Source organism: Sebastes umbrosus, chromosome 5, assembly GCF_015220745.1.
Source record: "Sebastes umbrosus isolate fSebUmb1 chromosome 5, fSebUmb1.pri, whole genome shotgun sequence".
Lineage (NCBI taxonomy): Eukaryota > Metazoa > Chordata > Actinopteri > Perciformes > Sebastidae > Sebastes > Sebastes umbrosus.
Genome location: NC_051273.1, coordinates 29572148 through 29596868, shown reverse-complemented (window position 1 = coordinate 29596868; position 24721 = coordinate 29572148). Strand labels below are relative to the sequence as shown.

Genomic DNA, 24721 nt, shown 5'->3' with positions numbered 1-24721 from the left:
TCATTCAATTCATACGAGTCTTTCCTGATTGAAATGAAGCTTAAGCGTAAATTCAGACAGGAAGACTAGGGGTGCAAGCTCATTCTTTCTCATTCATTCTGGTTCTCTCTCTCTCATGGGCTATTAATATGTCAGCTGATTATGGGCGTCTCTCTTTTCAGTGACCAATCAGAGCTTGCCATATCTCCCTCAACCAATAACATGCTGCTGTCAAAAGTTTAAAAACCACTCTCCTCTATGAGTTTTCAGTGTCAGCATTCAGCACTAACGGACGCGACCCTCCACCACCCCATCACCTCCAGATTCATCACATCAGAGTAATCCTGCTCCATTTCATTCATCGGATCTGCATCAGTCTTCACCACCACCACCACCACCAGTGTCTAGACCCGGGGGGAATATTTCTACATCCTACTACAGCTTCACTTCCCCTTCATTATTTCACATCGGGTCTAAATCGCCAAAGACTGTTACTATTCATAACTCGTGCACTTTGTAATAGATCATCATTCAATTCATACGAGTCTTTCCTGATTGAAATGCATTTATATATTTAGTAGCCTATATGTGGACACACTGAGCAGCGGGTATGAAGAGCCATCAGTTACCTGGACACACCTGCATTATGACTCTGCTGTTACCTACTGGTGTAACCAGGTTACTGTTGGGTTACCACTTCACGCTGACAGGGAAACACTTTGACACAAAGGCTCGTACTTGATCATTTGTCACCTGTTCACATGTCACCTTGGAGTTATACAACTGTATGTGTGCGATGTTCATCCATGTTGACTTACAAGTTAAAAGTTGTAGTTTGATTAATGTCCATCAGCGCCCTGTGTAGCACAGTACTGCAAGATAGTGAAGCCTACATGAATTTCTTGTATAATAACCACCAAAACAAATCAACTTAAAGATTTCTTAGTATACATAATGTATATTTATTAGTATTATTAGGGTATTGTGTACAACTGAGAAACACCTTGACATACTTTATACATACAATCAGTTGCATCTGGCAATAATATTCAGGTTACATCAAATTATCTATAACATTATCAGAGAGTTTTATATTTCACTACTCCAAAGCTTACAGACATTCAAATTACATATAGTGTAGTTCTTATATAAACGTAAAATACAGTGCTATGGAAAAAAAACAATCAACACAACAGGAATATAATAAACACAGTGATTACATGTAAGTTATAAAAAACAACACCGATCAAAATCTATTTTAATATTTCATGTGATACTGAACTATAGTAATAACATTTGAACATGTCCACAGTGGATGTTATTTAAAGGACTAGTGTTATTGAATGATTCGGCCTGTTTAGTACAGACTGAGTGTACTACTGCTGACAGTTTTTCAGAGCAAATGAGTCAATTTTTAGATAGTTTTTAAAAAAAGCTTTTGTCTTCCATTAAATGTACTTAAGTCTAAAAACTTGCAGACACTTGTTGAAACCTGCCTTTAAAGGATACAGCTTAATCAATAAGTGCGTACAGATTCTTTAGGTAATGTAATACCTACATTTTTTTTCTGGATTCAGAACCAGTGATGTTCAAAACACTATGGCTCTTGCAGGTTTGCCAGAAACTCCTCTATTTCTCTACACATTCGGTTCCTGCCTTTGGCTGTAATCTTCTTCAGAGTTGTGATGCTGCTCTCATAACAGAAGGATTGTTGCGGTATCGCTGCCGCCTTCATGTGATATCGTATAGAACTTTCGTACTCGTTTCGATCGAAGTGTAAATATTTTGCGTAGTGGTGGTAAAGGACCTGCTTATCTGAAGGTTCCAGATCCCTTTCTAGCAGTTGCCGATACATCTGGTCAGCTTTAGCCTGGCCTTGATTGAATTTTGTGTATATATGTGAGAGGTCTATTTCCTTCATAAGTGAAGAATGAGGGTAAAGAGAAATCACCTCCTCATGGAGACTGATTGCTCTGTCTATCATGCTTTGCTTTGGGCGACTGTCCCTGTTAAAAATGATCTTCCATTTGTAACAGAGTGCAGCACATCTCTTCAGATAACGCTCATCTGGATGGTTTTCCAGAGCCTCCTCTGCCAATTCAATGGCCTCATCAATAGAAACATAGTTTCTGTAAACCATCATTAATGGTTTCATACCATTGTAGCTGCTGACGGGATTTCTCAAAACCTTTCTGGCTAACTCTCGTGCTTCATCTTCAATTCTCTCTCCTTTCTTAGCACATTGCTCAAGGTAGTAAGCAGCGAGGTACAAGTTCTCTGGATCCTGTTCCTTGGCGATTCTCACTTTCTCCAACATGTCAGCCTCCAGCCCCGTGTTGCTGTGTTTAAAAGCTCTCGCTAACCCTAAGACGTGGCTGGTGTTCCACTCCACCATGTCCGGCTGCATCTTGATGGCTCTCTGGAGGTAATCTGCAGCCAGCTTTTCATCTCTGCTGAACTTCATCAGGGTCCAGGCTTTTTCAGCATAGATCTCTGGATGGAGCTCGTCCTGGGATGGAGATGGATATTTATTCATCAGGGCGTCGATCTTTGTCAGGTAAGCCTGACTCTCTGCTTGGTCTCCCAGGTGGTGGTTCAGCCAAGCCAGGTTCCCGTAGTTCACCACTAACCAGGGACCCTCATCTGCACTTCTCATCTGGTGGAAGGCCTCTGCAGCCTTGTTGAACAAACTCTGGGCGTCTTCGGTCAACCCCAGCTTATATTGAATGAACCCCCACAGGTTGTAAATGTGACCCAGCCAGCAGTTTCCCTCCTCTGTGCCGATGTCCTCCAGCTGGTCCCTGAGATGGAAAAGTTTGTTCCTGCTGGCTTCCAGATCCCAGGTGAAGTGGCACTGCAAGGCCTCCAGTTTGGACACCAGTGTGGTTTGACTCTGAGCAGCACTGATGGAGAGTAAAAATAACAAATATTAAAAGACATCACCAGTAGGTTAAAGTAATCTGCTCTTAATGTACGTATGCTATGTTTGGATAACCACTGTTCATCTCATGTGGAGGAAGGGAGGAACATAGAAATGGAGTTAGGAGCATTGAATGGACAGGAAGGAAATAATGAGGGAAAGATTTTCTTTTCTATTTGTTAGTTGCCTTCTGGAGCTGGAACACAAAATAATTTCACTACATGTTGTACTGTGTATGGTTGTATACAGTATGTGATAAATAAATGTGATTTGATTTGATAGATAGCAAGGAAATAAGGAAGAAAGGAAGGAAGGAATGGAGGGGGGTGGAAATGGATTAAAGAGTATTAGAGGATAGGAAGGAAATAAGGAAGGAGTCATGAAAGAAGAGAGGATAGGAAGGAAAAGAATATGGACCAACAGACGGCTGGAAAGAAAAAGTTGGCTTCAAGATAATAAGGAAAAGAAAAGTACATAAAGAAGTAAAACTTGAAATGGGAACAGAGGACAAAGGAAGGAAAATTAGTGCATGGAAAGGAAGGAAATGGGTAAGGAAATGAGGGAAGGAATGGATAAGAGAAGAAGTAACAGAGAGAGGATAAAAACATGGAGGACAAGAAGGAACAAAGGATGAAAGAAAACACAAAGGGGAATGAGGTATGCAATGAATAAATAAATAAAGGAAGAAACAGAGTGAGGCAGGAGGAGAAAAAGAAGGAGGGGAGGACAGAGGGGAGGAAGAAAAGACAGAAGGGAATAAGGCAAGAGATAAGAAAAAGATGGCTGAAAGAGGTAAGGAAGGAGGAGGCAAGTAAGAAAGGTAGGAAGGAAGAAAATGACAGAAATGGTGTGAGACAGAGGAAAGCAAGGAAGACAGGAAGGATGAAATGGTTTAATGATAATAGGATAATAATAACAACAACAACTGTAAGAGCCAAAAAATGATGCTGACACATACTGAGGTTGTGGTGTAATTCACTGTCAGGAACACTAGGTGGCGCTGTGTTAATTGCCTGACCCAGCCACGGGTATATAGGTAGGAAGTGTTGTGTTGATGTCAGGGTTTAGCCCAGAAGGGCAAAGGGTTTTTGACCGCAGTGACGCTGATTTAGTTGCCGTGTTGTGTTGTTTGGCTTGTTGTTATGGAAACCAGACTTTCTTCTTTATTACACTATCATGAATAAATGAATTGTTATTCCGAAACCAATGAGCGGCCTGAGGATCGGTTTTGTTCAGCACAACATGCAGCTAAAGGTAACGTCAACAGCGAAAAGCGCGTCAGTCCAGGGCTAATCACCTCAGTAGCTAAAGTAATAGACTTAGCTCCTACATTTAGTCAAAAACCAGCTCCAGTTGGAACTTCGTTGAAACTGCGTAACGTTTTGAACTCAACGGAGGCGACGCGGGAGGACGAGGAGAGCTGCCGGTGTGGATTTCGGCTACGTTTGGAGGACGTCTGCAGCCATCCATAGGTGGTAGGACGGAGGAGCTACGGAGCTAATGCTAAAGCCGGCTGTGGAGCATCGGACCACCGCAGAACTGCAAGGCGCCCGACGTGGAGGTATGGTAGCGCTACACTGTTTAATGGCCATTTAAATTGTATGCACACATATGCGTGCGGAAATCTAATGCACTGGTTGCAGAAGGGGGCGGACCTTGGACTTTGCGCTGACTGTTTGTTGCGTTGACTGTTGCGACGAACTGTTAAGTGTCTGACTGTTTATCATGGAGAATCGTGAAGCGGCGTTTTATCATCAGGAGGACAAGTGGAGCACCTGAGGTCAGACAATGGTACCAACTTCATTGGGGCAGAAAGAGAGCTGAAGGAGGCCCTTGCTGCTTTGAATCAGGACAGGATTCAAGGAGCTCTGTCATGGAAACCGGCCTTTCTTCTTTATTGCACTATCATGAATAAACTTTCAGAAAACAATTGATTTATAATAATTGTTAAGAATAAGAAAGAAAATAAAATTTTTAAAATTCATGTGGCCCTAGCTGAAAGGGAAGAATGAAGAAAGGAAAAGAACAAGAAACAAGAGAGAAAAGTAAGAAGCCTATATTATTTACTCCAACAATGATATGAAATGCAGAAGCAGCTACTCACCTCATCATTCAGATGTTTCCTCGACTCAGTAGTTCTCTAAATATTGGGCTGGTTTTTGCTCTTGATGCTGGATTTGGGTTCGCTGGTATAAAGTCAGCGATGTCCAACTTCTGCTCTGCTGTAAATGATGTGATGTTGTTGAGGACGCAACTTTAAATGCTCTCACTGAAGTCGAAGCAAAGCGAAGAGGCGGGGCATTTGCGTGTAAAGTCTTTTGTTCTGTCTTAATGCACCTTGACTTTCGTTTTCCAGGAATGTAAACCTACAGCCACATCTGAATAAACAAAAAAATGACTCATCAAATTTTGTGATTATTTTTTCTCTGCAATTGAAAGTTAGAAACAGTTTGTTTCTTCTTGAAGAACACATTTTTATGTATTATCTATTTTTATTGAGGTTTTCATTACAAACATATTAATAAAATGGTCAGTCTCTGCAGCAAATAGGCAGTAGGCAATACCATCACATTATTATGCAAGTAAATAAAAAATAGTAGCCTAATTAAACAGAGGTGAAAATATGTTACAGTAATTACAATATACATAAATCCTAAAGGTCACATGGGCTACTACACTTTATAATCTTATTCCAATTGACCCCCCCTTTCTAAACTCCATGAAGCTCCAGATATAAACTACCAGCTTTCCTTTAGTAATGTATGTTAGTTTTTCCATAGCAATACATGCTGATAAATGCTTAATAGCCTATATATTTAGATATTAAAGCTATTCCTCTCTTAGTTTGTAAAAGAGACAAACGTCTATTAGTGCAAGGCCAATCTTCTTAGTGATCAAATCACCTGGATGAATATCCAGGACGCACAACTTTGGCCAGCAAGTGATTTCAGTTTCCTTATCTGGTTAACCTCCCACGTTTATTAAGTCTTGTGTTCGTCTTCACCTTGACTTTCGTTTTCTAGGAATGGAAACCTACAGCCACATATGAAGAAACTAAACCATGACTCATAAAATGTCATAATACTTGCTCTGAAGTTGATTTATGGTTAGACACAGTTTTTTTTTTATTGAAGATATAATAACCTATAGATGCCACACTGAGTGAAATATTCAAACCAAAGAAACCTCATTTTTATGGCTGCACTTTCTCATCAAATAGAAATGTTATGATGTCATGTGCATCATCTTAAACACATTTATAGAGTATATGTATATGTACACTTTGAGCAGCGGCCGTCTGCAGTGTCCATGAAGAGCTGTGACAGTGGTTGGAGACGGAGAGACACCTGCATTATCAAGTCAAATTCAACTTTATTGTAATTTTTACACATACAAAGTACATGGTAAAAACGAAATGTTGTTGCTCACGAACCAAGGTGCAAACACAGACATACAAAAACAGTCACAAACATAGAACGTAACACAGTGAACAAAGTGCAAAGTGTAATTAATTATGACGCTAAGCTGCCTCCCACTGGTGTCACCTGGTTACTGTTTGGTTATCACCTCTCACACTGACATAAAAACTCATATCATTTTTATTTTTCACTTGTTCACCTGTCACCGTGGACATACTGTTATGCAGTCGTATTTTTTTAATCTTTTCATTTCATTAGACGGATACTTTTAACCGTTAAAACGTTTGATTTTTAAGTTTATTTTATTCTAATTTAATTTATTTGTATCTACTGTTTATTCTTACATTTCATTGTGCAAACCTGCATTGTAAAATGGCAAATAAATGAACCTTGTAACATTGTAAATGAGTTAAATTGGAGCAGCTACTTACGTTTACAAACTGCGCAATTTACGTAAACCACGTAGGACGGAACATTTCCCGCGTATGTTGCTGTAGTTAGCAATGGCGGATACAAAACTCCTGATGTATGAATGCGTAAATTAACAGATTTATTAATTTAACGGAACACTCAAAAGTCAGATATAGTCTTCTAAATAAATAGCTTTTGATTGTGTAACGGATAACTGGATTACACCTAATCATGCCCAGTACTAACAGTGTGGCATGTATGACTATTTGAACCTTCTTTCAGCTGTGTCCCCGTCTCCGCCGGTGTGAAACGAACTCAAGAATAAGTATGAAAATATAATTCAAAGCAGTAAACACCCACAGCATAAATCCAGCTGTCTTTCCTGCATCTGTCAGTTTAAACTGTGTTGTTTTAGCTTGGATTATGACTTAAGCTTCTATAATATTCAGGTTACATCAAATTATCAATAACTCTATCAGAGAGTTTTATATTTCACTACTCCAAAGCTTACAGACATTCAAATTACATATAGTGTAGTTCTTATATAAACTTAAAATACAGTGCTATGGAAAAAAACAATCTACACAACATGAATATAATAAACACAGTGATTACATGTAAGTTATGAAAAACAACACTGATCAAAATCTATTTTAATAAATCATGTGATACTGAACTATAGTAATAACATTTGAACATGTCCACAGTGGATGTTATTTAAAGGACTAGTGTTATTGAATGATTCAGCCTGTTTAGTACAAATTGAGTGTACTACTGCTGACAGTTTTTCAGAGCAAATGTGTAGGTTTTTAGGTAGTTATAAAAAAATGTTTGTCTTCCATTAAATGTACTTAAGACTAAAAACTTGCAGACACTTGTTGAAACCTGCCTTTAAAGGATACAGCTCATGCTTTTTTTTTGCATTTTGCATTTGCGTTGAATTGGGCCAAACTTGACTTCTTCCCTTGCAATGATTAGCAGGTCTTCACTGTAAGATTCTCACTTCCATTTTAACTTTATTTTAAGAAGTATAGATGTAGTTTTATATGTAATTAAATTAAAAAGTAAGTGGAGATTATTTAGCAAATGCAATATCTAAATTTTTTAGTAGATTCAGAACCAGTGCTGTTAAAAACACTATGGTTTTTGCAGATTTGCCAGAAACTCCTCTATTTCTCTACACATTGGGTTCCTGTTTTTGTCTTTAATGTTCTTCAGAGTTGTGATGCTGTCCCCACGAAAGAAGGATTGATGCGGTATCGCTGCCGCCTTCATGTTATATCGTATTGAACTTTGCGGGTCCCGTTGATCGTAGAATAAATATTTTGCGTAGTGGTTGTAAAGGACCTGCTTCTCAGGAGGTTCCAGATCCCTTTCTAGCAGTTCCCAATATATCTCCTCAGCTTCACCCTGGCCGTGATTGGATTTTGCATGTATATTTGCGAGAGCTAGTTCCTTCGTAAGTGAAGAATGAGGGTAAAGAGAAATCACCTCCTTATTGAGACTGATTGCTCTGTCTATCATGCTTTGCTTTGGGCGACTGTCCCTGAAAAAAATGATCTTCCATTTGTAACAGAGTGCAGCACATCTCTTCAGATAACGCTCATCTGGATGGTTTTCCAGAGCCTCGTCTGCCAATTCAATGGCCTCATCAATAGAAACATAGTTTCTGTAAACCATCATTAATGGTTTCATACCACTGTAGCTGCTGACGGGATTTCTCAAAACCTTTCTGGCTAACTCTCGAGCTTCATCTTCAATTCTCTCTCCTTTCTTAACACATTGCTCAAGGTAGTAAACAGCGAGGTACAAGTTCTCTGGATCCTGTTCCTTGGCGATTCTCACTTTCTCCAACATGTCAGCCTCCAGCCCCGTGTTGCTGTCTTTAAAAGCTCTCGCTAACCCTAAGACGTGGCTGGTGTTCCACTCCACCATGTCCGGCTGCATCTTGATGGCTCTCTGGAAGTAATCTGCAGCCAGATTTCTGTCTCTGCTGAACTTCATCAGGGTCCAGGCTTTTTCAGCGTAGATCTCTGGATGGAGCTCGTCCTGGGATGGAGATGGGTATTTATTCTTCAGGGCGTCGATCTTTGTCAGGTAAGCCTGACTCTCTGCTTGGTCTCCCAGGTGGTGGTTCAGCCAAGCCAGGTTCCCGTAGTTCACCACTAACCAGGGACCCTCATCTGCACTTCTCATCTGGCGGAAGGCCTCTGCAGCCTTGTTGAACAAACTCTGGGCGTCTGTAGTCAACCCCAGCTTGTATTGAATGAACCCCCGCAGGTTGTAAATGTGACCCAGCCAGCTGTTTCCCTCCTCTGTGCCGATGTCCTCGAACTTTTCCCTGCGACGTAGAAGTACGGACCTGCTGGGGTCCAGATCCCAGGTGAAGTGGCACTGCAAGGCCTCCAGTTTGGACTCCAGTATAGTTTCACTCTGAGCAGCACTGATGGAGAATATGAATAACAAATATTAAAACACATCATCATTATGTTAATATAATATGCTCTTAAGGGTGCTATGTTTGGATAACCATTGTTCAACATGGAAGGAAGGAAGGAAGGAAGGAAAATATGGATTAGTAAGGAAATAAAACATCCATCCATTTTCCATTCCCTCTCACAAGTAACTTTTTCCATCTCCTCCTGGGTTATCCCAAGGTGTTCCCAAGACAGATGAGATATATAATCTCCAGGGTGTTCTGGGTCTACCACACGGTGTCCAACTATTTGAATGTAAATGATGTGATGTTGTTGAGGACGCAACTTTAAATGCTCTCACTGAAGTCGAAGCAAAGCGAAGAGGCGGGGCATTTGCGTGTAAAGCCTTTTGTTCTGTCTTAATGCACCTTGACTTTCGTTTCCCAGGAATGTAAACCTACAGCCACATCTGAATAAACAAAAAAATGACTCATCAAATTTTGTGATTATTTTTTCTCTGCAATTGAAAGTTAGAAACAGTTTGTTTCTTCTTGAAGAACACATTTTTATGTATTATCTATTTTTATTGAGGTTTTCATTACAAACATATTAATAAAATGGTCAGTCTCTGCAGCAAATAGGCAGTAGGCAATACCATCACATTATTATGCAAGTAAATAAAAAATAGTAGCCTAATTAAACAGAGGTGAAAATATGTTACAGTAATTACAATATACATAAATCCTAAAGGTCACATGGGCTACTACACTTTATAATCTTATTCCAATTGACCCCCCCTTTCTAAACTCCATGAAGCTCCAGATATAAACTACCAGCTTTCCTTTAGTAATGTATGTTAGTTTTTCCATAGCAATACATGCTGATAAATGCTTAATAGCCTATATATTTAGATATTAAAGCTATTCCTCTCTTAGTTTGTAAAAGAGACAAACGTCTATTAGTGCAAGGCCAATCTTCTTAGTGATCAAATCACCTGGATGAATATCCAGGACGCACAACTTTGGCCAGCAAGTGATTTCAGTTTCCTTATCTGGTTAACCTCCCACGTTTATTAAGTCTTGTGTTCGTCTTCACCTTGACTTTCGTTTTCTAGGAATGGAAACCTACAGCCACATATGAAGAAACTAAACCATGACTCATAAAATGTCATAATACTTGCTCTGAAGTTGATTTATGGTTAGACACAGTTTTTTTTTTATTGAAGATATAATAACCTATAGATGCCACACTGAGTGAAATATTAAAACCAAAGAAACCTCATTTTTATGGCTGCACTTTCTCATCAAATAGAAATGTTATGATGTCATGTGCATCATCTTAAACACATTTATAGAGTATATGTATATGTACACTTTGAGCAGCGGCCGTCTGCAGTGTCCATGAAGAGCTGTGACAGTGGTTGGAGACGGAGAGACACCTGCATTATCAAGTCAAATTCAACTTTATTGTAATTTTTACACATACAAAGTACATGGTAAAAACGAAATGTTGTTGCTCACGAACCAAGGTGCAAACACAGACATACAAAAACAGTCACAAACATAGAACGTAACACAGTGAACAAAGTGCAAAGTGTAATTAATTATGACGCTCAGCTGCCTCCCACTGGTGTCACCTGGTTACTGTTTGGTTATCACCTCTCACACTGACATAAAAACTCATATCATTTTTATTTTTCACTTGTTCACCTGTCACCGTGGACATACTGTTATGCAGTCGTATTTTTTTAATCTTTTCATTTCATTAGACGGATACTTTTAACCGTTAAAACGTTTGATTTTTAAGTTTATTTTATTCTAATTTAATTTATTTGTATCTACTGTTTATTCTTACATTTCATTGTGCAAACCTGCATTGTAAAATGGCAAATAAATGAACCTTGTAACATTGTAAATGAGTTAAATTGGAGCAGCTACTTACGTTTACAAACTGCGCAATTTACGTAAACCACGTAGGACGGAACATTTCCCGCGTATGTTGCTGTAGTTAGCAATGGCGGATACAAAACTCCTGATGTATGAATGCGTAAATTAACAGATTTATTAATTTAACGGAACACTCAAAAGTCAGATGTAGTCTTCTAAATAAATAGCTTTTGATTGTGTAACGGATAACTGGATTACACCTAATCATGCCCAGTACTAACAGTGTGGCATGTATGACTATTTGAACCTTCTTTCAGCTGTGTCCCCGTCTCCGCCGGTGTGAAACGAACTCAAGAATAAGTATGAAAATATAATTCAAAGCAGTAAACACCCACAGCATAAATCCAGCTGTCTTTCCTGCATCTGTCAGTTTAAACTGTGTTGTTTTAGCTTGGATTATGACTTAAGCTTCTATAATATTCAGGTTACATCAAATTATCTATAACATTATCAGAGAGTTTTATATTTCACTATTCCAAAGCTTACAGACATTCAAATTACATATAGTGTAGTTCTTATATAAACTTAAAATACAGTGCTATGGAAAAAAACAATCTACACAACATGAATATAATATAATAAACACAGTGATTACATGTAAGTTATGAAAAACAACACTGATCAAAATCTATTTTAATAAATCATGTGATACTGAACTATAGTAATAACATTTGAACATGTCCACAGTGGATGTTATTTAAAGGACTAGTGTTATTGAATGATTCAGCCTGTTTAGTACAGATTGAGTGTACTACTGCTGACAGTTTTTCAGAGCAAATGTGTAGGTTTTTAGGTAGTTATAAAAAAATGTTTGTCTTCCATTAAATGTACTTAAGACTAAAAACTTGCAGACACTTGTTGAAACCTGCCTTTAAAGGATACAGCTCATGCTTTTTTTTTTTCCTTTTTGCATTTGCGTTGAATTGGGCCAAACTTGACTTCTTCCCTTGCAATGATTAGCAGGTCTTCACTGTAAGATTCTCACTTCCATTTTAACTTTATTTTAAGAAGTATAGATGTAGTTTTATATGTAATTAAATTAAAAAGTAAGTGGAGATTATTTAGCAAATGCAATATCTAAATTTTTTAGTAGATTCAGAACCAGTGCTGTTAAAAACACTATGGTTTTTGCAGATTTGCCAGAAACTCCTCTATTTCTCTACACATTGGGTTCCTGTTTTTGTCTTTAATGTTCTTCAGAGTTGTGATGCTGTCCCCACGAAAGAAGGATTGATGCGGTATCGCTGCCGCCTTCATGTTATATCGTATTGAACTTTGCAGGTCCCGTTGATCGTAGAATAAATATTTTGCGTAGTGGTTGTAAAGGACCTGCTTCTCAGGAGGTTCCAGATCCCTTTCTAGCAGTTCCCAATATATCTCCTCAGCTTCACCCTGGACGTGATTGGATTTTGCATGTATATTTGCGAGAGCTAGTTCCTTCGTAAGTGAAGAATGAGGGTAAAGAGAAATCACCTCCTTATTGAGACTGATTGCTCTGTCTATCATGCTTTGCTTTGGGCGACTGTCCCTGTAAAAATTATCTCCCATTTGTAACAGAGTGCAGCACATCTCTTCAGATAACGCTCATCTGGATGGTTTTCCAGAGCCTCGTCTGCCAATTCAATGGCCTCATCAATAGAAACATAGTTTCCGTAAACACTTATTAATGCTTTCATACCATTGTAGCTGCTGATGGGATTTCTCAAAACCTTTCTGGCTAACTCTCGTGCTTCATCTTCAATTCTCTCTTCTTTCTTAGCACATTGCTCAAGGTAGTAAGCAGCGAGGAACAAGTTCTCTGGATCCTGTTCCTTGGCGATTCTCACTTTCTCCAACATGTCAGTCTCCAGCCCCGTGTTGCTGTGTTTAAAAGCTCTCGCTAACACTAAGACGTGGCTGGTGTTCCACTCCACCATGTCCGGCTGCATCTTGATGGCTCTCTGGAAGTAATCTGCAGCCAGATTTTTGTCTGTGCTGAAATTCATCAGGGTCCAGGCTTTTTCAGCGTAGATCTCTGGATGGAGCTCGTCATGGGATAGAGATGGGTATTTATTCATCAGGGCGTCAATCTTTGTCAGGTAAGCCTGACTCTCTGCTTGGTCTCCCAGGTGGTGGTTCAGCCAAGCCAGGTTCCCGTAGTTCACCACTAACCAGGGACCCTCAACTGCACTTCTCATCTGGCGGAAGGCCTCTGCAGCCTTGTTGAACAAACTCTGGGCGTCTTCAGTCAACCCCAGCTTGTATTGAATGAACCCCAGCAGGTTGTAAATGTGACCCAGCCAGCTGTTTCCCTCCTCTGTGCCGATGTCCTCCAGCTGGTCCCTGAGATGGAAAAGTTTGATCCTGCTGGGGTCCAGATCCCAGGTCCTAACTGGATGCGAGCGTCTGACTATCGCGCTGCATTGTGCATCTGATGCTCTCTGTCCACTGAATACGTTAAATCTGCACTTCTGTTACATCATGTAAACAAACCAGGAACATATATCAGCTGTGAGCTCCAGATCAGACTGGAGCTGAAGACGTAACCACCTCAACGATGGGTTAGTAGTACTTGTTATCTTCCTACGTTCGTACTTTTTTTTATCAGAAAACACACGTTTTATTTGTGATATTTACTGGAAATAACATACGATATAGCCAAGAGCAAGTAGGTTGTTATCTAGTGACCTTCTCCAGCCAGCTGACACCTTAATGAAGCTTAAGCTTAAATTCAGATGTTACAAGGAAGACTAGGGGTGCAAGCTCATTCATTCTCATTCATTCTGGTTCTCTCTCTCTCATGGGCTATTAATATGTCAGCTGATTATGGGCGTCTCTCTTTTCAGTGACCAGTCAGAGCTTGCCATATCTCCCTCAACCAATAACATGCTGCTGTCAAAAGTTTAAAAACCATACTCCTCTATGAGTTTTCAGTGTCAGCATTCAGCACTAACGGACGCGAGCAGCTCGATGCAAACAGCAAATAGTTCACGTACTTTAATCCAGTCTCGTGGTATAACAAGCGACGTCTGATCCTCAGCATAGGAGTTTCTCCTCCCTCTGGTTCACTGCTCAGGCAGCCTCATCTGCTACTCCAGGCTACAAACATCGCACTCGCAGTCTCGGTTGAATCCAGCAAACTTTATGCATTCAGCTCAGCGTTTTCAACAGAGTCTGGCTTCTTCATCACAGCCGCCTCGTCACTACGTTCATGCCACTTCATCTAAAGGTAAAGGCTTCACAAAATTCAACAGCCTCATATTACCTGGCAAGAGGCCACATATCACCATCGAGGAAACGTGGTCATAACGTTTGGATAGCTTCAATATCATGCATCATTTATCCCGCTCCGTATTCAGTCAGAGTTAAAACATTTCCGGGTTCCTCACAGAAGAACCGGCATGATTCAAAGTCATCGATAGTAAAGAGAGCTCGATTCAAACAGCAAATAGTTTATGTACTTTAATCCAGTCTCAGTGGTATAACCAGCGACGTCTTATCCTCAGCAAAGGAGTTTCTCCCTCTTGCTCACTACTCCAGGCTACAGACATTGCACTCGAGGTTTGGATAGCTTCAATATCATGCATCATTCATTCCGCTCGTTTCAGTCAGAGTTCAAACATTTTCGGGTTCCTCACAGAAGAACCGGCGTGATTCAAAGTCATCTGCTCAATAAATCCACAAGTTCAGCGGGTACATCCAACCGGTGGTCTCACGGGATCCAGTACTTGTAGATAACCAGCTGTCTTTTAACTAGTTTTCGATGTGTTTGTTCAAACTGTAACACTTTTCATTCTCTCGGCGCATCACGGCTCAAAGAGAACTAATACCGTAAATACTGTAATAGCGGTGGGCTCTAATTATACAGCGTACAGGGTTACAGACTCTGGACTGAAGCAGCCTTCTGTTCCTAAAATCTGTGACATATATCAAACTTCGGTTTACTTGGGTAATCTCGACAACATTATGTGTTTTAAACCCTACAAATATCACTCAGCATAATTCATAAAGCATCGCAAATCACGTGGAACCTTAAATACGTGTATTACGGTAATAAGCACTGCAAGTCTCATACGCTGTCTTCATGCTGTCTCCATCTAGCGGCGCTTGTACGTTCCTACAAGTCCTGTGTAATTGGACTTAAATGCAAGTTAATACATTATAGTCATTATATCAGTTAAAACTCAGAGTCAGTATTGGCTGCATTGGGAACAATTCCATAACCTTTCAGCATATAGTAATTCAAGTGTTCTGAGAGATAACTAGACTTCTGCTCCTCCTCATGGCTCCGTTTTAAGGCTTAAAAGAGCTAACCCTCGACGGGAGACTTTGACCAATCATGGGTCTTTTCATCAGAGAGCGTTCCTATCGGGTGTGCTCCGGTCATGTGAACAGAACTCGTGTTCCTTCACCAATTTCACAATGGCGGCGGCGTCACAAACCTTCTCATCTTACAGCTAAACCGTGCACTACAAGATGATCTGAGAAAATATGCGGAAAGAAATAAGAATTAACGTAACAGAATATTGATTCATGACAGTCGGGTCATAGACGACAGAGGGGCAGCAGACCTCAGATCAGCTCTTACTGCCTGTTTCCTCCCGAGTTGAGGTCTTGCAGATGCGTTGGGAACAATTACAGATAACAGTACACTACAAAATGTTTATGAAAACATTTGAGAGAGAAGTAGGCATTACAGTAACAGAATATGATTCATATAATCATAAACTGGTCTGAAAGTTGGTAGGTGTTGGCAAATGAACGTCTCGTGGCTCTCATGGACGGCAGCTGGAGGCAGATTCAAAACCATGCTCGAAATAAATAAATAAAAGTCACATCGTGGTAAAGGAAGGCCAGTGCCTCGCGGAAACAACGAAGCCTTATGGCTAATATATATGCGATGGCTGCGACAAGCTTCGGCGTTCCGACGCCGGGAATGCGAATGCATTCGACGAATGCATGCGACGTGGAAACAACGTCACCTCTGGTATCAACTCATAACCACGGTGCAGCTACGGTTCAACTGGGACATATGGCTAGGGACGCGTCGCCTTCTGACATATGCTCGATCACACGATCCACTTTAAACAGTGTTTAGTCATGGCTGACCTCATCTCAACATCACACACACCTGTGCAGTGGCATAACAGCATACATTCTTCTTCACGAGCAAGCAAATTACACAGTCTCAGTTTCCACGGACACGTCATCCGTGGGGTTTCTTTTGGGGGAGAATATAACGGTACGGTCTCAGCGCCAGCCTCCCTCTGGCTCCAGCGTTCATCATAGGCTCGTGGGCTTCATGTCGGGGCCTTCATCGGAGCACAATTACATTGGTTCATGTGTCCCTCAATCGTCGGCATCCCAATGGTAAACTCTTCGGATTGAACGGAGGCATCACTCGCTCTTCTGCACAGAGGGTCATCACGACCTATCTCAGCAGCAACAGCAATTTGCGGATCCTCGGCGTCATTCAACAGATCTTCATGTTCATGCATATAACTGGTGGTGGTTTTCGTTTAGCGGCTGCATGCTGCTAATCGTCCCTTTTGGCTGGTTCCGGTTGCAGCTGACCTCGGAATTCATCAGGTATTATTCATTTTAATTCATTTGGAGTATCGCAAGCAAATCTTGGCCTTCCGGCTAATCTCTCAAGTATGGGTTCTTTATTACTACATATTCACGTTTTATTTTGCAAAATGTTTAGTACGCTTCAGATCGAATGGAAGCATCACGCGTTCCTCTGCACAGAAAGTCATCACGACCTTCACACAAATAACAGCAGATCCTCTATATTCATGCATATAACTATATTCATGCATATAACTGGTGGTGGTGTTCAGTTAGCTGCTGCATTGCTGCTAATCGTCCCTCTATTTTATCTGGGTCCTGTACAGCTGACCTCGGCATTTATCAAATCATCTGTTCAGATTAATTAATTCAGATCATTACAATCAATTCATTACCTTTGGATACTCCTACACTCTTGTATATCTTATATTCAGCCATTTCCATTATTCACAGCTAAGGTAATTATTCTTATTCACTCTCTAGTACTCATCATCACCCATCCTATGTGTCTGTACAATTATGTCTCTGTCATGTCCTGTTGTTGTTATATTGTTTTATCTGTCAATGTTTTAATTGATCTTTGTAAGGTGTCCTTGGGTGTCCAGAAAGGCGCCACTAAATAAAATGTATTATTATTATTATTATTATTATTATTATTATTATTATATGCTGGTCTATTATGACCTCTCTATTGCTCTGGTCTATCGTGACTCTCTAATGTTCTGGCTATCGTGACCTCTCTAAATGCTCTGGTCTTAGTCTGCTTATACCTCCTACGTTCGTCCCGACGTCAACACCATCCTTGCAAATCAAAGATCATTAAAACCTTGATTTCGGTAAGTCATTCATATAACTGGTGGTGGTGGTTATTTATTCTATTGTGCTTTCTTCAAATACTATACTTCATCTCTCAGGACTACGGCTACACTGGCACAACCTTATTCAAACTATTTCACTCGTTTCATTAATCACACTATGCAATGTTTATTTAACACTAGAACGGCCTTCGTCCCAAAAAGGTCCGAGGCTCACGTGTCTCATGGTCAGCATGACCTGCGTCCCAAGCGGCTCTCATAATCAACATGACCTTTGTCCCAAGAAGGTCCGAGACTCACGTGTCTCATGGTCAGCATGACCTGCGTCTCAAGCGGCTCTCATCATCAACCCAATAAGGTCCGAGACTCACGTGTCTCATGGTCAGCATGACCGGCGTTTCAACATGGTCCACTAGGCTTTCATTTAAATGGTCTATCGAGATCTCACATTACACTAGTCTGATTCAACATCATTTATAGTAGGCTAACGTGCCTTCATAATTTAATTGCCATCATGTATATCATTAACCCACTTATTACACTCGCATGTGACCTTATATTGCACGGTCTTTCTCAACTCCACTTAGCACTGTTCTTAGGTTAACACAATCACCTGGTCTTGATATTATATCCATATCATGTTCTATCTTTACCTCATACCTCGTGAGTTATAAATTGTTTTTTTCCTAATTAACTTTATTCTGCTTAAATTCCCAGATGCTGTAAGGTAAGGAGGTGTGCACGTCTTAACCTCATATTCATAGGCAATAAATCAATGTATTTATTCCATGTTTCTTTGGGGGAATATTTCTACATCCTACTACAGCTTCACTTCCCCTTCATTATTTCACATCAGGTCTGAATCGCCAAAGACTGTTACTATTCATAATTCGTGCACTTTGTAATAAATCATCATTCAATTCATACGAGTCTTTCCTGATTGAAATGAAGCTTAAGCGTAAATTCAGACAGGAAGACTAGGGGTGCAAGCTCATTCTTTCTCATTCATTCTGGTTCTCTCTCTCTCATGGGCTATTAATATGTCAGCTGATTATGGGCGTCTCTCTTTTCAGTGACCAATCAGAGCTTGCCATATCTCCCTCAACCAATAACATGCTGCTGTCAAAAGTTTAAAAACCGCTCTCCTCTATGAGTTTTCAGTGTCAGCATTCAGCACTAACGGACGCGACCCTCCACCACCCCATCACCTCCAGATTCATCACATCAGAGTAATCCTGCTCCATTTCATTCATCGGATCTGCATCAGTCTTCACCACCACCACCACCAGTGTCTAGACCCGGGGGGAATATTTCTACATCCTACTACAGCTTCACTTCCCCTTCATTATTTCACATCGGGTCTAAATCGCCAAAGACTGTTACTATTCATAATTCGTGCACTTTGTAATAGATCATCATTCAATTCATACGAGTCTTTCCTGATTGAAATGCATTTATATATTTAGTAGCCTATATGTGGACACACTGAGCAGCGGGTATGAAGAGCCATCAGTTACCTGGACACACCTGCATTATGACTCTGCTGTTACCTACTGGTGTAACCAGGTTACTGTTGGGTTACCACTTCACACTGACAGGGAAACACTTTGACACAAAGGCTCGTACTTGATCATTTGTCACCTGTTCACATGTCACCTTGGAGTTATACAACTGTATGTGTGCGATGTTCATCCATGTTGACTTACAAGTTAAAAGTTGTAGTTTGATTAATGTCCATCAGCGCCCTGTGTAGTACAGTACTGCAAGATAGTGAAGCCTACATGAATTTCTTGTATAATAACCACCAAAACAAATCAACTTAAAGATTTCTTGGTATACATAATGTATATTTATTAGTATTATTAGGGTATTGTGTACAACTGAGAAACACCTTGACATACTTTATACATACAATCAGTTGCATCTGGCAATAATATTCAGGTTACATCAAATTATCTATAACATTATCAGAGAGTTTTATATTTCACTACTCCAAAGCTTACAGACATTCAAATTACATATAGTGTAGTTCTTATATAAACGTAAAATACAGTGCTATGGAAAAAAAACAATCAACACAACAGGAATATAATAAACACAGTGATTACATGTAAGTTATAAAAATCAACACCTGATCAAAATCTATTTTAATATTTCATGTGATACTGAACTATAGTAATAACATTTGAACATGTCCACAGTGGATGTTATTTAAAGGACTAGTGTTATTGAATGATTCAGCCTGTTTAGTACAAATTGAGTGTACTACTGCTGACAGTTTTTCAGAGCAAATGAGTCAATTTTTAGATCGTTTTTAAAAAAAGCTTTTGTCTTCCATTAAATGTACTTAAGTCTAAAAACTTGCAGACACTTGTTGAAACCTGCCTTTAAAGGATACAGCTTAATCAATAAGTGCGTACAGATTCTTTAGGTAATGTAATACCTACATTTTTTTTCTGGATTCAGAACCAGTGATGTTCAAAACACTATGGCTCTTGCAGGTTTTCTAGAAACTCCTCTATTTCTCTACACATTGGGTTCCTGTTTTTGTCTTTAATCTTCTCCAGGACTTTGATGCTGTTTTCACGATAGAAGGATTGTTGCGGTATCGCTGCCGCCTTCATGTGATATCGTATTGAACTTTGGTACTCCCGTCGCTCGAAGATTAAATATTTTGCGTAGTGGTTGTAAAGGACCTGCTTCTCTTGAGGTTCCAGATCCCTTTCTAGCAGTTCCTGATACATCTGCTCAGCTTTAGCATGGCCGTGATTGGATTTTGCGTACATATATGCAAGGTCTATTTCCTTCACAAATCGAGAATGAGGGTAAAGAGAAATCACCTCCTCATGGAGACTGATTGCTCTGTCTATCATGCTTTGCTCTGGGCGATTGTCACTAAAATATATCTTCCATTTGTAGCAGAGTGCAGCACATCTCTTCAGATAACGCTCATCTGGATGGTTTTCCAGAGCCTCGTCAGCCAATTCAATGGCCTCATCAATAGAAACATAGTTTCTGTAAACCCTTAATAATTTTTTTATACCACTGTAGCTGCTGACGGGATTTCTCAAAACCTTTCTGGCTAACTCTCGTGCTTCATCTTCAATTCTCTCTCCTTTCTTACCACATTGCTCAAGGTAGTAAGCAGCGAGGTACAAGTTCTCTGGATCCTGTTCCTTGGCGATTCTCACTTTCTCCAACATGTCAGCCTCCAGCCTTGTGTTGCTGTCTGTAAAAGATCTCGCTAACACTAAGACGTGGCTGGTGTTCCACTCCACCATGTCCGGCTGCATCTTGATGGCTCTCTGGAAGTAATCTGCAGCCAGTTTTGTGTCTGTGCTGATATTCATCAGGTTCCAGGCTTTCTCAGCGTAGATCTCTGGATGGAGCTCATCCTGGGATGGAGATGGGTATTTACTCATCAGGGCGTCGATCTTTGTCAGGTAAGCCTGACTCTCTGCTTGGTCTCCCAGGTGGTGGTTCAGCCAAGCCAGGTTCCCGTAGTTCACCACTAACCAGGGACCCTCATCTGCACTTCTCATCTGGCGGAAGGCCTCTGCAGCCTTGTTGAACAAATTCTGGGCGTCTTTAGTGAGCCCCAGCTTGTATTGAATGAACCCCTGCAGGTTGTAAATACGACCCAGCCAGCTGTTTCCCTCCTCTGTGCCGATGTCCTTCAGCTGGTCCCTGAGATGGAAAAGTTTGTTCCTGCTGGGGTCCAGATCCCAGGTGAAGTGGCACTGCAGGGCCTCCAGTTTGGACACCAGTGTTGTTTGACTCTGAGCAGCACTGATGGAGAGTAAAAATAACAAATATTAAAACACATCACCAGTAGGTTAAAGTAATATGCTCTTAATGTACGTGTGCTATGTTTGGATAACCACTGTTCATCTCATTTGGAGGAAGGGAGGAACATAGAAATGGAGTTAGGAGCATTGAATGTACAGGAAGGAAATAGGAGGGAAAGATTTTCTTTTCTATTTGTTAGTTGCCTTCTGGAGCTGGAACACAAAATAATTTCACTACACGTTGTACTGTGTATGGTTGCATACAGTATGTGATAAATAAACGTGATTTGATTTGATAGACAGCAAGGAAATAAGGAATAAGGGAAGGAAGGAATGGAGGGGGGTGGAAATGGATTAAAGAGTATTAGAGGACTAGGAAGGAAATAAGGAAGGAGTCATGAAAGAAGAGAGGATAGGAAGGAAAGAGAATATGGACCAACAGACGGCTAGAAAGAAAAAGTTGGCTTAAAGATAATAAGGAAAAGCAAAGTACATAAAGAAGTAAAACTTGAAATGGGAACAGAGGACAAAGGAAGGAAAATTAGTGGATGGAAAGGAAGGAAATGGGTAAGAAAATGAGGGAAGGAATGGATAAGAGAAGAAGTAACAGAGAGAGGATAAAAACATGGATGTCATGAAGGAAAGAAAACACAAAGGGGAATGAGGTATGCAATGAATAAATAAATAAAGGAAGAAACAGAGTGAGGCAGGAGGAGAAAAAGAAGGAGGGGAGGACACAGGGGAGGAAGAAAATACAGAAGGGAATAAGGCAAGAGATAAGAAAAAGATGGCTGAAAGAGATAAGGAAAGAGGAGGCAAGTAAGTAAGGAAGGAAGAAAATGACAGAAATGGTGTGAGACAGAGGAAAGCAAGGAAGACAGGAAGGATGAAATGTTTAAATGATAATAGGATAATAATAACAACAACAACTGTAAGAGAAATGATGCTGACACATACTGAGGTTGTGGTGTAATTCACTGTCAGGAACACTAGGTGGCGCTGTGTTAATTGCCTGACCCAGCCACGGGTATATAGGTAGGAAGTGTTGTGTTGATGTCAGGGTTTAGCCCAGAAGGGCAAAGGGTTTTTGACCGCAGTGACGCTGATTTGGTTGCCGTGTTGTGTTGTTTGGCTTGTTGTTATGGAAACCAGACTTTCTTCTTTATTACACTATCATGAATAAATGAATTGTTATTCCGAAACCAATGAGCGGCCTGAGGATCGGTTTTGTTCAGCACAACATGCAGCTAAAGGTAACATCAACAGCGAAAAGCGCGTCAGTCCAGGGCTAATCACCTCAGTAGCTAAAGTAGTAGACTTAGCTCCTACATTTAGTCGAAAACCAGCTCCAGTTGGAACTTCGTTGAAACTGCGTAACGTTTGGAACTCAACGGAGGCGACGCGGGAGGACGAGGAGAGCTGCCGGTGTGGATTTCAGCTTAGTTTGGAGGATGTATGCAGCCATCCATGGGTGGTAGGACGGAGGAGCTACGGAGCTAATGCTAAAGCCGGCTGTGGAGCATCGGACCACCGCAGAACTGCAAAGCGCCCGACGCGGAGGTATGGTAGCGCTACACTGTTTAATGGCCATTTAAAGTGTGTGCACACATATGAGGGAGGAAATCCAATGCACTGGTTGCCGAAACGGGCAGACCTTGGACTTTGCGCTGACTGTTTGTTGCATTGACTGTCGCGGCGAACTGTTAAGTGTCTGACTGTTTATCATGGAGAATCGTGAAGCGGCGTTTTAGCAGCAGGAGAGGACAAGTGGAGCACCTGAGGTCAGACAATGGTACCAACTTCATTGGGGCAGAAAGAGAGCTGAAGCAGGCCCTTGCTGCTTTGAATCAGGACAGGATTCAAGGAGCTCTGTCATGGAAACCAGACTTTCTTCTTTATTGCACTATCATGAATAAACTTTCAGAAAACAATTGATTTATAATAATTGTTAAGAATAAGAAATCAAATAAAATTTTTAAAATTCGTGTGGCCCTAGCTGAAAGGGAAGAATGAAGAAAGGGAAAGAACAAGAAACAAGAGAGAAAAGTAAGAAGCCTATATTATTTACTCCAACAATGATATGAAATGCAGAAGCAGCTACTCACCTCATCATTCAGCTGTTTCCTCGACTCAGTAGTTCTCTAAATATTGGGCTGGTTTTTGCTCTTGATGCTGGATTTGGGTTCGCTAGTATAAAGTCAGTGATGTCCAACTTCTGCTTTGCTGTAAATGATGGGATGTTGTTGAGGACGCAACTTTAAATGCTCTCACTGAAGTCGAAGCAAAGCGAAGAGGCGGGGCATTTGCGTGTAAAGCCTTTTGTTCTGTCTTAATGGCCTTGACTTTCGTTTCCCAGGAATGTAAACCTACAGCCACATCTGAATAAACAAAAAAATGACTCATCAAATTTTGTGATTATTTTTTCTCTGCAATTGAAAGTTAGAAACAGTTTGTTTCTTCTTGAAGAACACATTTTTATGTATTATCTATTTTTATTGAGGTTTTCATTACAAACATATTAATAAAATGGTCAGTCTCTGCAGCAAATAGGCAGTAGGCAATACCATCAAATTATTATGCAAGTAAATAAAAAATAGTAGCCTAATTAAACAGAGGTGAAAATATGTTACAGTAATTACAATATACATAAATCCTAAAGGTCACATGGGCTACTACACTTTATAATCTTATTCCAATTGACCCCCCCTTTCTAAACTCCATGAAGATCCAGATATAAACTACCAGCTTTCCTTTAGTAATGTATGTTAGTTTTTCCATAGCAATACATGCTGATAAATCCTTAATAGCCTATATATTTAGATATTAAAGCTATTCCTCTCTTAGTTTGTAAAAGAGACACGTTTATTAGTGCAAGGCCACTCTTCTTAGTGATCAAATCACACGCACAATGTTGGCCAACAAGTGATTTCAGTTTCCTTATCTGGTTGACCTCCCACGTTTATTAGGGCCCAAGCACGAAAGTGCCAGGACCCCAACGGTGTCCTGGCACGAAAGTGCAAGGAAACCTTTTGTTTTTCTAAGTATTATTATTATTTTTCCACTGGAATATCGCGTTTTTGGGACCTTTTCCATCCCCAAAAACTCATGAAAAGTGGAATATGCATCAGAACTGGTGGGAAATTCAAAGTTCTGTATTGATTGGGCTCGGGTGTCGCCAGCGGGCGAGATAGCGCCCCCTAATGTAGGCAGTTTTTCAGGGAAGGTTTCTTCGATCTTCACGAAATTCAAGTATGTCATTGCATACGTCTTGAAGTTCGTGTTAAATATTTTTGAGATTTTTTCGGCCAACAGGAAGTCAGCCAACTTGGATTTCCTGTGTGATTTTAAAATTTACGAACATATGTTTGAAGACTTTAGGATGCACAAAAACTCATGAAACTTTACACGCACATCCAAACTCATAATTACTTTGATTTAGTGGTGAAATTTTGCTTGGGCGTGGCATGTTGGCTCTC

General features: G+C 40.4%; 2 protein-coding genes across 4 annotated transcripts; both read right to left on the bottom strand.

Moving 5' to 3' along the window:
• Positions 1-1378: 1378 nt before the first annotated feature.
• On the bottom strand, positions 1379-23488 carry LOC119488344 (interferon-induced protein with tetratricopeptide repeats 1B-like). Of its 3 annotated transcripts, XR_005206938.1 has the most exons (3): positions 23351-23485; positions 7615-9172; positions 1379-1471 (listed from the first exon to the last, which is right to left on the bottom strand). XR_005206938.1 is itself a non-coding variant. In XM_037769915.1 (2 exons), the coding sequence occupies exons 1-2, from the start codon at positions 23356-23358 to the stop codon at positions 7867-7869; spliced, it is 1314 nt and encodes a 437-aa protein (XP_037625843.1). In that variant the 5' UTR covers positions 23359-23485; the 3' UTR covers positions 7571-7866. The 3 variants fall into 3 exon arrangements, 2 of the variants coding, with proteins under 2 accessions (XP_037625843.1, XP_037625844.1); XM_037769915.1 differs by lacking the exon at positions 1379-1471 and having other exon boundaries at positions 7571-9172; XM_037769916.1 differs by lacking the exons at positions 1379-1471; positions 7615-9172 and adding an exon at positions 19629-21246 and having other exon boundaries at positions 23351-23488.
• Positions 1464-5104, bottom strand: LOC119488353 (interferon-induced protein with tetratricopeptide repeats 1-like). Its single transcript, XM_037769927.1, has 2 exons — positions 5004-5104; positions 1464-2882 (listed from the first exon to the last, which is right to left on the bottom strand). The coding sequence occupies exons 1-2, from the start codon at positions 5009-5011 to the stop codon at positions 1577-1579; spliced, it is 1314 nt and encodes a 437-aa protein (XP_037625855.1). The 5' UTR covers positions 5012-5104; the 3' UTR covers positions 1464-1576.
• Positions 23489-24721: the final 1233 nt, after the last annotated feature.